This window comes from Melospiza georgiana, chromosome 2 (genome assembly GCF_028018845.1).
Source record: "Melospiza georgiana isolate bMelGeo1 chromosome 2, bMelGeo1.pri, whole genome shotgun sequence".
Classification (NCBI taxonomy): domain Eukaryota; kingdom Metazoa; phylum Chordata; class Aves; order Passeriformes; family Passerellidae; genus Melospiza; species Melospiza georgiana.
The window spans coordinates 32,528,535-32,541,101 of record NC_080431.1 but is presented as its reverse complement, the minus strand read 5'-3'; the positions used below and the strand labels follow the sequence as shown (position 1 = coordinate 32,541,101).

The following is a 12,567-nucleotide window of genomic DNA, read 5'->3' as shown; positions in this document are numbered from 1 at the left end:
CTGCTTCCTGCTTCCTCTCTTCATCCTTCTCCAGGCTGAAGAAAAAGTACTGAGATCAGACTTTTCTTAAGAAATCTTAGGGCTCATGATTTATTAATGTGCAGTTTGCAGTAAGATGAGTCATGCAAACTCACGAGCCTATTTTTATACCAGATCATGTGTTAATTTTAGTCATGAATCTTCTTCTGGTAATTCTAGCTGAGAGAAATCATAAGTATTTCAGTTTTGCTTTGTGTATATGATATCACCCTATAACTCAGGTGAGTTATTATTGAGTAAAACATCCCTCAGTTAAAAAAAACTCAATCTGTGAAAGTTTCCTTGATACATATTTAATTGCAGTCCCTTTCAGATAGCCATAAGTAAGACATACAAACTGAATTTAATACCAAAAAGATGAACTGACAATGTGAGCTCTGTAGTTATTTTCTCTATTTCAGATCAATATATCTTGGTGTCTCTTTTGTATTCTTGACAGGTGAGATTGAGTAATAACAATCCTTACACCAACAAATGCTTTTGTACTACAGGATTATAACTAATTTCAATCAAGCACTTGTCTCAAATTAAGTCATATTAATGGATTTTTGGTCTCTTATTATCTTCACTCCAACCCACAATAATAGGGTTTTTCTTAAGTAGGTGGCTCATGCCATTCTTCCGCATGGTGTTATTTTTAGCACTTACACCGTCCACATGAAATTGCTTGAGCTTTTCTTAGGTTATGCCCGAGTGCTGTGGGGATTACCAACCCCTGCATCTTGTGAGACGTGCGTGTCTCAGTCCAGAAGAGAAGGGGCGGCATTATTACAATCACTTTTCACACAGTTTCTGATATTGCTGGCAGTTAATACTTCAATGTGGAGGGGAGCACACTTCAGTTAATTGGTTTCTATGTAAAGTAACTATCACTGAGCACTTGATAGGTCAAAGTAATTCTGTTTCTCTGAAAACTGCTTATTTCCTTTCATATCTCTCTCTCTCTCTCTCCCAATTTACCTTGTATTTTATTCACAGTATTTTCAAAGATTTTACTGTCTCAGAAATAGTCACCTGAAGTGCCTACATTGCCCTGGAAAAAGTGAAGGGTGTGGTGCCAGTGTTAGCTAATAGTTTTATTGGAGAATAAATAGGAAAACCTACTGAAATCCTAAAACTGTGTTTAATTATATGTTTCAGGAATTTCTATTACATCACCATGCTGAGGGATCCAGTGTCACGGTACTTGAGTGAATGGAAACACGTCCAGAGGGGCGCGACGTGGAAAACTTCCCTTCATATGTGTGACGGAAGAAGCCCAACGCCAGACGAGCTGCCTACCTGCTACGAGGGAGACGACTGGTCTGGAGTCAGCTTACAGGAATTCATGGATTGCAGCTACAACCTGGCCAGCAACCGCCAGGTGCGCATGCTGGCCGACCTCAGCCTGGTGGGCTGCTACAACCTGACTTTCATGAATGAGAGTGAGAGAAACATGATTCTTCTCCAAAGCGCCAAGAACAATCTGAAAAACATGGCCTTCTTCGGGCTGACGGAATTTCAGAGGAAAACACAGTATCTCTTTGAGAGGACATTCAACCTAAAATTCATTTCCCCCTTCACCCAGTTCAACGTCACGCGGGCCTCGAACGTGGACATCGGCGAGGATGTGCGGCGGCGGATAGAGGAGCTGAACTTCTTGGACGTGCAGCTGTATGAGTACGCTAAGGACCTGTTCCTGCAGCGCTTCCAGTACTCCAAGCAAGAGGAGCACCAGAAGAACCGGCTAAAGAGGCGAGAGGAGCGGCGACTGCTGCGGGAGCAGAGAGCTCACCAGTGGCCAAGGGAAGAGGCAGCAGAAGTAGCTGTTACTGAAGATTATAATAGTCAGGTTGCAAGGTGGTGATGCTCCCCCATCTCGCCTGACCAATGAGAGAATCAGAGTGTTTGTGCAATGTGGCTACCTGGGAATTAACCAAGGGACTTACTGCTTTGGTAAATGAGACCTCGTCTGACAACTCCCCCTCCTTGTCTCAGTTTTTCTTGGTTTCTGCCAGTGAGAATGTATTTTTTTTCTCAGTAGGTATTGGTCAGTGTTATTAAATGGCAGTAGAATAAGATTCCTGGCAGAAAAGACTTCCTTCAAAGGCTTAAGCTATGAGGATGGGTTGAAGAGAGAGAGAGATCCTTTGCATTAACAGATGTACAATCTGAGCTACTAAGACTTGTGCAGACATGAATGATAGATTGGGGAAAAATACCTGGCTTGGTTTTTTTGTGACATGAGAGCTGGTTTGTTTTGTACTGTTCATTACAACTGTAGTGCATAACTTTCTAGTAAATGAAATTGATAAGGTGCACACATTGCCCTTCAAACTTCTACATGCTGTCTTTTGATTAAGGGAAGAATTTGATGAGGTGATTTAAAAAGACATAGGAAGTGTTGGATTGGGACACCTCTAGCTCTGTTCCAAAGGCCAGCAGTGAGAGATCGATTATAGGGGAGGTAGTAGAGGGCTTATTTCCCTGCAGGTGCTGAGAATACTGAGCCCAGCCAGGTAGGAACCATCTTTCTAAGTGTGTGTGGCAAAGGCAAGCTTTGAGAAATGAGGTCCGCGTGGCAGCTGAGCACACATCACAGAGAATATCTGGCTGGGGGCAATGAAATCTGCCTTCACATTCACAATAGGGGTCAAGAAAACTCCAGGGAAGAGGAAAGAGAGAGAAGGAAAAGCTTAAATATTAGTGCGGCATTTTCCAGATTTGCTGTAAAAGCCTGGAGATACATTGTCTGTGAAGGTAGGCAGGTTTATTATATTGTCTGTTAAAATACATTGATGCTGAGTGCATACAGCTTGAATTGGTTTTCTCTCTAACTACAGTAGTGGCTAGAAAAAAAATCAGCTTTCATTTTTATAGGATACATAATGGATATGTGGAAAGTCTTGATATTTATTACTCTATATGAGGATTCTTTGTAAATTGATTGTTTTCATGATGAGAGATCTGTATCTGTTTTTCTTCCTTGTCTAGAAAATTATTCAATGGGTTCTTCCTCCATGTGTTCCATTCTTGTGGCTGAACTGCATCTGTTTATTCCAAGATTTTATGTTGTTCCATTCGTAATAGTGAAATTTTTAAAAGAGGGTCCTGTGTACCATAGATCTGAGAGTTTTTTTCCTTCTTCTTCTGGCATAAATGTAAAGCATTAGGAGGAAATTTCTCTAAGTGCCTCAACATGGCTGCTAAATCAAGATGCTGAAAGTATATTATTGCATGCATGAATGGCTTTTACCTTATAGATTTGCTAATTAGAAGTACTGGAGTACCTGATGTGGATGCACATTTCTCGCTTGTTTTCAAAATTCAAGGTTTCTATCCAGTTGGTTGAAAAAATAATGTGTTACAGAAAAATGAGGCTCAATTTGAAAATTTGTCCCTTCATTTCCAAGTTGGATTTATTTTTTTTTGTGCATGCAGTATCTTCTTCTGACAATGCTATTGCTACTTATCTATGCAGAATATCAAAAATAGAGTCTAATGATCCTATTGAAAGTTAATGCATACCATAATACATTGAACATTGAAATATCATAATAGCATTAAGAAGTGAAGAGGGCTACCAGGATGATGCCTCATTATCAATGTAGTTCATTAACAATCTGCTGCTTTATGTCTGATTGTCAATGTGTTACTTTGGGGTGAGTAGCGGTGGGGTTTGGTCCCTAATACCTCTTCCACTCATGGTTCATGTACATCTTCTCCCACCTCTGCATTCAGAAGGGAAAAGGAAGATTGTTGTTCTCGTGCCTGAGCATGGGATGTCTGCCTTAGGGAAGAGTGAGGAGCTTCCTGGGTTCCTGGATGGTGCTGCTTGGATCCCCCCTGCCTGGAAGAGGCGCTCCGACACCTCGCTCACGAATGGACACAAACCTTCCAAGACTTAAACTGAAATATTGACAACTGAGGTCTGAAGCCCGCTCTGGTTGTCCTGGCTGCAGGACAGTGGGGCCATGAAGAGCTGAGGCTCACTGGCACTGTTGCACCTTTAGCACAGTGCAGGTAATTCACAGTGGTCTGACAGCTGATGGCACCAGGGCTTTAGGCTGGGCTGGCCCTGTGGAGGGAAGGAGCTTTCTGGTTGGTGGCACAGGGATGATGGGAGCTGTTGCATCTCCCCATTCCTGTGCCCATTGCTACATCTTGCTGGAGACCAAACAGCATGAGAGGGGAAGGAAGGATGCTTTTGGCACCTGATGCAGGATTCGCTGGTGCACTTCTTGTTCCCTAAGCACAGGTAGCTCGGGGTGCTGGGGAGACCCTGAAGGGCAGGGGAGAAGCCAGCCATGTGGAAGGAAAGATACAAGGCCAAATTCACATTGAGGAGCAAGGTAAGCAAGAAAGTAAGATGAATTCCAACTCATCTTTTGTTCTGTAGGGCATCCTTTTCTTTTCTTCCTAAGTGCAAAAAAAGTTGTCCCTTCCTCACATACCTCTTTGCTCAGCAGGCCACCTCTCCATGCTGCTCATAGCAGCTGGGACCCCATTTTTCATTTAGAAAGTACAGTATTTTTCTTTTCAAGGGAGAGGAGACAGTGCTCAGAAATACTTCCCTGGAGCCTCACCAGTGACTGTAAGTATCAGTTTCAGCTGTCTAAGCACACCAACTGTTTTCCAGACTGTTCCTTCTGCCTGATACAAAACAAATCCTAATGAGGAAAATCAAAGACGTTTTCTAGGTGGTTTACATTAGCTTGAATAGTTTGGCAACATCTTAATGTGATGCCTAACCTTTTTCATCAGTCATTTCCCAGGAGTCAAGATTAGGGTCCTGAAGAACTGTTAATGTGCCGTGGCATCTATGTTAATGGGATTTGCCTTAACGCTTGGGATTTAGTTAAAATTGAAGTTGGTTTGTTGGATTTTTTTCCTCTGGAGCCCGTGTAACAGCCCTGGTTGTGGAGGAGTAGGTTTGTTGCTTTTGTTATTTTGGGTTTTTTTGGGAGGGGTGGGCAGTCAGCAGCTAAGACCTTGCCCAGAGCCCTGGGCCTGAAGGACCTGGTGCCTCCTTCCCTAGCTCCAGCTGCAGATCCAGCAAACTCACTGCACCAACAGTCCTGTTTTTCTTAGCAGAGTTTCCTTACACATGACAAATAAAGCAGTTTGGAAACACCTTCAGGCTGACTTCTAAGACACAGGCCTGCAGCTTTTTTCCTCTTGGGCACAGTGCCTGAAATAATGTAATGCAAAAGCAAAATAAAGGTCCTGCTTCATATCTCTGTTATTCCAGGTTTTCATTGCTCTGACAGCATAAACTTCACCATAATTACACTGGCCCATATAAGATCAGGGAGCAGCATGCTTCTTTAAGCTTTGTGAGCAGAAATGCTATAGGATTTCTGTCCATCTTCCTGGCATTCTTTTGTTGCTTAAACAAGGCAATTTGGCTTCTGCTACTGTGGTGCTGAAACAAATCTCATTCTTCTGTAATGGAGATGTACTTGCTAATCTCTCCCATCACATTCCCAGCACTGCCTTTTCCAGTTATAATTCACTGTGGGCTTGGAGTGGACAAAGAAATATGCTGTGTCATTAGAACTTGGTCCTGATAATTTGATGTCTAGTCCAAGCACTCACCGTAAGGCCTTATGGCCTTATTAAGGAATGAAAATTTGTCCTCTCTTTTCCTCTCACCAGTGCTGACAGTAAAAACCTTTTTCACCATCAAGAGGAAAAAAAAAAAAAACCACTGTTTCTGATGTTGGGTATTTTCCACTGCTGTTGTGTGAATAGTGAGGCTGTCAATGCCTTGCTAGGGATTCTACCCAGTATACAGCAGTTACTTGCTGTTCAGTAAAATCAGAAATGCAGAAAAAAAAGCGATGGAAGTCAGATCCAGAGCCACACTTCATATCTGTATCACACCCATTCACCCAAAGGCAGGTCACATCACCTTTGTGTGTGGAGATGTTTCAGATTTAACATCCATGACTAAATCAGGAGGTTTCTTAAGTTGGTCTTCTTGCCCACACATGCTTCCTTCTGCCCAAGTGGGATCTTGTTTCCCACCTGCACTCTTGTATCAGTTATGAGCACTGCTGTTTTAAAACATATCTCACTTTTTCTTCTCCCTGTTGCTGTTTCACTGATACACATGGAATTATTCATTTTTTGGGTCTGGGATAAGGATTAGGTGATTTCCAGACTGGTGGGGAATACTGTGTACAAGATGAACGATCACAATAAAATCATTCAGCTGGAGTTGATGGCTGTATCCTCGGTATGTGTGGGGAAAAAAAAGAAAAATCACACTCAAAAAAGGTACCAAATTTTCACTGTAACACTTCTTGCAGTTTGGTTCCTGTAATATTTTCTTTGTCTACATTTTGTGGAGGGAAATGGATTCCATGCCTGCAATGTCCTTGGCTTTCCTCTTGGCCATATCACTTGCTCTGTGATTTCAAATAAATGTTAGAAGAGAAGAAAAAAAAAGAATTCCCATCAGTTGCCATATTTAAGATGAAAGAATAAATTAATAGGTTGTAAATTACTTTATTCTTTAGGAATTTTCCTTCTGTTTATGTGCAATAATGTTTGTGAATTCTGCTACTGAGAGATTGTATTGTGAGTAATCATATATACTTCCATTCCTATTTAAAAGATAGTTTGTAGACCTAGGGATTTTCATTGACGTAAAGCACAATTTAATGAATTATTTAATGTATTTAACCATTGTGATGTCAAAAGCAATTGTTTTCATATATTTATTTGTTGGTGATTTTCTGTAAAAATGATGCTCATTAAGAGGTCTGTTAAAAATGAAGTTTTGTTGAATATTGTTGGGTCCATGAATTACTTATGAGAACAAATAAACATTGATTGTGTTTTTGAAACACCAAAGATTCTATCTTATCTACATAGCCATAAAAATGACTGAAAATGTTTCATGTCATAGTAAAAATCTACTGTGTGTTTTTAACAAAATGTACATGGAGGAAAATCACATTGCTTTAACTTAATATTTAATTATATTAGGACCCAATACCAAATCTTTTGCTTACAATTGGACTTATTTCTGCTCCAACAGCACTGAGGAGCAGTCCAAACTGTCAGGATAATCTCCTGAGCTCTGTGAGGAGTAATGAGAAGCTGAAGTCTATTGCTGGACTGTCAGCCTGGTACTGCTGGTTTGCTCTTGAAGTCTACCTATGTGAAAGCTGAGGGGTAGCCCTGTATGGTAGGGAGTGTTCTGACTCTCCAGAGTTTGTGACAGTGATGAAAAGAGTGTTGATGAGTTAGAATCATGGGAAAGGCCAACAATATCTTGGTAGGAGTCTGTTACAAACCAGCCAACCAGGTTGAAGAGGCAGGTAAAATATTCCATAAGGATCTGGGGGAAGACTCACAATTGTTAGCATTTGCTCTTATGGGGGACTTGAACATACCAGATGTCTGCTGGAAATACAATAGAGTGGAGAGGAAGCAGGTTCCTGGAGTGTGTGGAAGAGAATTTCCTGATGTGTCTGGTGGGCAGCCTGAGCAGGGCCTCACTGGAGCTGTTCTTTGTGGACAGAGAAGGACCGGTGGGTGGTGTGATGGCTGGAGACATCTTGGGCACACTGACACAAAGTGATAGAGTTTCCAATTCTTGAAGAATAAGACTGAGTCAACAGATCTGTTACCTTGGGTCCAGAGGGCAGACTTTGCGCTGTTTTGGAGCCTGGTTGACAGAGTCCCTTGGGAAACAGTCCTGAAAGGCAAAGAAGTCCAAGAATGCTGGACATTCTCCAAGAAGGAGGTTCTAAAGGCACAGGAGCAGACTGTCCCCATGTACTGAAAGATGACCCAGCAGGGAAGAACCCCAACCTATCTGAGCAGAGAGCTTTGACTGGAATTCGGGCTAAAGTAGAAACCTTTAGGAAAAAAGGCAGGTGACTCAGGAGGACTAGAAGGATATTGTGAAGTTACACAGGGAGAAAATTAGAAGGGTAAGAGCCTAGCTAGAACCTAATCTGGCTACTTCCATAAAATACAATAAAAATGTTTCTCTAAATACATCATCAGTAAAATGAGGGCTAAGGAGAATCTCCATCCTTTATTGGATATGGGTGACAGCAGTGACAAAGGATGAGGAAAGGCTGAGGTATTTAAGAACAGTTGTTCTGAGGATACCCAGCCCCCTGAGCTGGGAGACAGGGACCAGGAACAGAAGGTTGCCCCATAATCCAAGGTTACATATTCAGCAACACTCTCAGATGCACAAAGGTCTGTGGGGCTGGGTGGGATCCACCTGACTGTACTGGGGGAGCTGGCAGAAGGACTCACTGAGCCACTTTCCATCATTTATCTGCAGTGCTGATTAACCAGGGAGGTCCCAGTTGACTGGAGGTTGACAATTGTGACATCCATCTATAAGGAGGGCTGGAAGAGGGATCTACAGGCCTGACCTTGGTGCCAGGGAAGGTCAAGGAGCAGATCAGCTCCAGTGCTGTTTACAGCATGGACATGACAACCAAGGCATGAGGCCCAACCAGCATCGCTTTGTGAAAGGCAGGTCCTGTCTGACCAACCTGATCTCCTTTTATGGAAAGGTGATCCACACAGTGGATGAGGGAAAGGCTATGAATTAATAATAGGCAAAAGTAACATACAATTATACATATGCCTTGCAGCAGGATTGTGTTAGATAATGTTTTTCAGCTTTTCGGTGTCACCAATGAAATCCCTACTGCAACTATCCATTTTCCTACCACTTATATCACTTTGAGGAAACAAAAGGGGTGGATGGCTTTGTAATCAGATTTCTCTAAGTTGTGGTGGTGGTGGTGGTGGTATCTCAATGCTTGCTTGGTTCTTGATGTGAAAATAACTTAGTTCTTGGGAGACAGATGTCAGCCTCCATAAACTCACACTGTTTTTTGAAACCAGACTCCCAGAAGCTGCTGGCTGAGTGGGCCCAAAGGCTGGATCATGACTGGGAAGGCAAGATGGCTTGGCGAGTTCATAATACTGACGATCAATACAGGCTGCTAAACAGAATAATCCAGTGCTGCTTATGGTGCCCTGAGGTTGCCCGTCTGACCTTCAGCTGCTGCTCCAGAAGAATACAGATCACAGAACAGAGGCTTTGTCCCATATGTAAACCCTGTGCAGATGTCTCAGATACTTGCAGATGTCCAACCAGCAATGTCTCTCCTTGAGAGTTATGGTTAGGAACGTAAACTCCTCTTGCAGTGTCTGTAGCCTTTGAGGGTGTCACTTGAGACAAGTGGTCTGCACACTGGAAGTCCATTATCTTCACCAGTTCTGAGCACAAAATCATGTGTGCTGCAGGGTAGTGTGAGAGATAGAGGAGGCAAATGAAGATTGCTCTGTTTCTGGGTCCTGCACTTTAGTGAAAGCAGTTATAAAGTAGCAGCAGCAAGATGATAAGTGAAATAAATATCTGTATTGCTGATAAAAACTACTATATAGCCAAAGGAGCAATTGATTTTGCCACCAGGAGACAGATAATTTTTTGCCACATTCGTGGTTACATTTCAAGAAGTACATCAGAATATTGTGCTGTTATGTGTAGTTTATGTCACAGTTAAAAGCAAGAGTGAGACTCAGCATTGCTAGCCAATATTACATATGGCTGGAGAAAGGCCGGGATTTTTAAGATTTCATTCACATTTATTTCTATTTTACCTCTAGACGCTACCCAAGGCTTGACACCTTTCACCAATGTGAGTATGCTGCTCACATTCTGAATAAAATTCAGAGCATGAGCAAGGGAGATTAGATAATATAGAGGTAAGTCAATGACCTATAAATCTCACCATCCTGTAAGAGCCCAGAGGGATGTAAATGTGTAGCAGTGAGAGGACATAAGGACTGCCTTTCTCAGATGTGGAAGCTACTGCAGGAATTTTTCCACTGGGTAAGCAGCTCACCATTTCACTGTGACACACATTGAATGAGACTCCTTTCACATAAGCAGAGGTCAGCTGGCAGCCAATGTCCTCAGGCAGCCCCTGGGGACCTCCCTGTGGGTGATGGGGGCAAATGAACTTTCATCAGGCATGAGCATCTGGCCTGCTTTGGACATTTATGATGGTTTAAGAAGAGTCTCATCCCAGAAATGTGCCTTTTCCCTCTCTGTTCATAGAGAGGGAAACAAGCCCCAAATACGCTTTTGAGAAGGTAGAACCTCAGCTGTGACAGGGAATGATGTTGGCAGCATTTCACTTTTGAAAAGACTGTGCTTGAAATGTAGTTAAGGCTTCCAACTGGATAGGTCTAGAAACATTTGAAGATGCAACAAAGATCAGAGGGGGATGTTTAAGGACTGAGAGAAGATCTGGGGACCTTCTATACAAAGGTGATGACAAAACTCACAGTAATGACTGAGGCAGCAAAGAAATAGGAAATAAGGTGGGGGGCAGGGGGTGCCGCAGCTTGTGAGCATCAGATACTGCAAAGAGCAAGTGAGGATATGAAGATATTCAGAAAAATCTGCTTAGCTGTGCCTTCCTCTGGATCTGCTCCAGCAGGTCCACATCCTTCTTATGTTGGTGACCCCAGAACTGGATTTAGCTCTCCAGCTGGGTTCTCTTTAGAGTGGAGTAGAGAGAGGCAGAATCACATCCTGCTGGCCACACCGCTTTGATGCAGCCCAGAATATGAATGGATTTGTGGCTACATTGCTGGGTCGTGTTGAGCTTCTCATCCATCAGCCACCCCCAGTCCTTCTCCTCGGGGCCTGTTCTCATCCATTCTCTGCCCAATCTGTATTTTTGCTTGGGACTGCCCCAGTCCAGGTGCAGAAGCTTACACCTGGCCTTGTGGAACTTCAGCAAAATAAACACTGCCAATACAGCATGAATGTTTGGGAAGACACTAATGCTGCACAGCCCAGGTATGGTCCCAGGGATCACTGGGGTTCTTCTGTGTGTGTGGTGCATGTGTGTGTGTGCACTTGTGCCTGCATCCCATGTGTGCAAACACCCGATATCTGTCAAAATGCCACTGCTGGCCACTTACTTGGATTGATCCCTACATGCTGGGTACACATGCCTTGGATTTGAAGACAGAGAGAGCCCAGCTATGAATCTGCTTTGTTTTGGGGGTTTTTTTTATGTAAAGCCTTCTTTGACTTCTGATGTGCTTACACAAGCACTTAGTCTCTGTGTCTATCCATGATCTGGAAGATACCCCTTGCCTGCTCCAAGCCTGCTGCTCTCCATGCAAAGGAGACATGAACAGATGGATTGTATGGGAGCTAGGGCCATGCAGGGAGCTAGGGCCACCCTAGTACCCACGAGTAGTGAGTTATATGGTGACCAAGACTTAGGGTCGTGGATTCCTCATCGGCCATCTAAATTGTACAACCCTGAGTTCACTCAGCTTTGTGTTTATGAGAATTAAGAGGCAAATAAATGAATTGCAGTTTATGTGAGGTTTAAATAAACAATCACAGGATGTTTCATCTTCTATTTGGATCAACTGGGTAGCTAGCTCAGAACATGAGCTGAATTTAAATTTCTCCTAGGTCTGAGACAGGCTTGTCTTTGCCAGATTTTGTTTCAAAGATGCATCTTTATTTATGAACTCCAACCATGATTTATCAGTCAACATTGTTTATGCTGCATCTAAATATATTTAAATAAATCATAAAATATAATAACTATCTGAAGGAATTAATATGTAGGAAATATGTATTTCTGGTACTCCTGGGCAAAATATGCTCTCTTGTTGACTCATAATTGTCCCAGACTTGGGAAATATAGGCACTAGTAGAGACTGATTCATTTCCTGAAACACCTACTTAAACCTAGATATACTAGTCTGTCTTTTTATTTCTGTATACTACAAAGGAAGATAAACTAAAGAAATCTAAAGCAGATTAATTGTATCTGTAGGCTCTAATTTATCTGCTATGATACCATGGTCACTGGCTGAACTGAAGCTTACAGTGACTTCTGTAACTGAGAAATCTGCCTGGCTCATCTACCTCTGCCAATATCATCCCATGACCAGAACAATAAAGATTTACTTTAAAAACAGTTTCTGGAAGAGTTCAACTATGGCCAAGGAGACCCATATCCTCTCTCTGATAGAGGCCTGAATGGCTTCTTGTAAATATATGTATATATGTGTATATATGCAGGAAAGCACGTCTGTCTAAATATATATATATATATATATATGTGTGTGTATTTATATAGATGACAATCTGTCTCCTAACTGCCAATCATTTTTAGGTCAATGACTTCTTGACCAAATTTAGCATCTTGGAATTTAAAGGGCTTTTCATGGACTTTTTTTCTTCTTTGAATTTACTCAGTTGCTCCTTGGATTTAAATATTAACTTCTAGTACCATTTAGCTTAACTATGGTGAAAGTTTCATGAATACAAGAGGAAACTACTATTATCAAAAAAAGCTTTTTGGTTGCTTCAGGTTGGACACCTTCTTGGTTCATTGAAGCACACCTAGATGTTAAATTTGGAGAGATACTGAGCAACAAGTCCCTGCTCCTCTTCATGCAGCTCCTGATTTTGTGATTCTCTGTATTTTGTATCTCTCTCCCCTCTGTCCATAGCAG

The 12,567-nt window shown here is 42.2% G+C and overlaps 1 protein-coding gene across 1 annotated transcript in view; it reads left to right on the top strand.

Annotated features, from left to right (window-relative positions):
- Window positions 1-6,879, top strand: part of HS6ST3 (heparan sulfate 6-O-sulfotransferase 3) — a 278,841-nt gene extending 271,962 nt beyond the window's left edge. The window contains exon 2 of the mRNA XM_058018510.1: window positions 1,180-6,879. Coding sequence (XP_057874493.1) covers window positions 1,180-1,885 — 706 coding nt within the window. The 3' untranslated portion in view covers window positions 1,886-6,879. The remainder of the gene's footprint in view (window positions 1-1,179) is intronic.
- The last annotated feature ends 5,688 nt before the right edge of the window (window positions 6,880-12,567 follow it).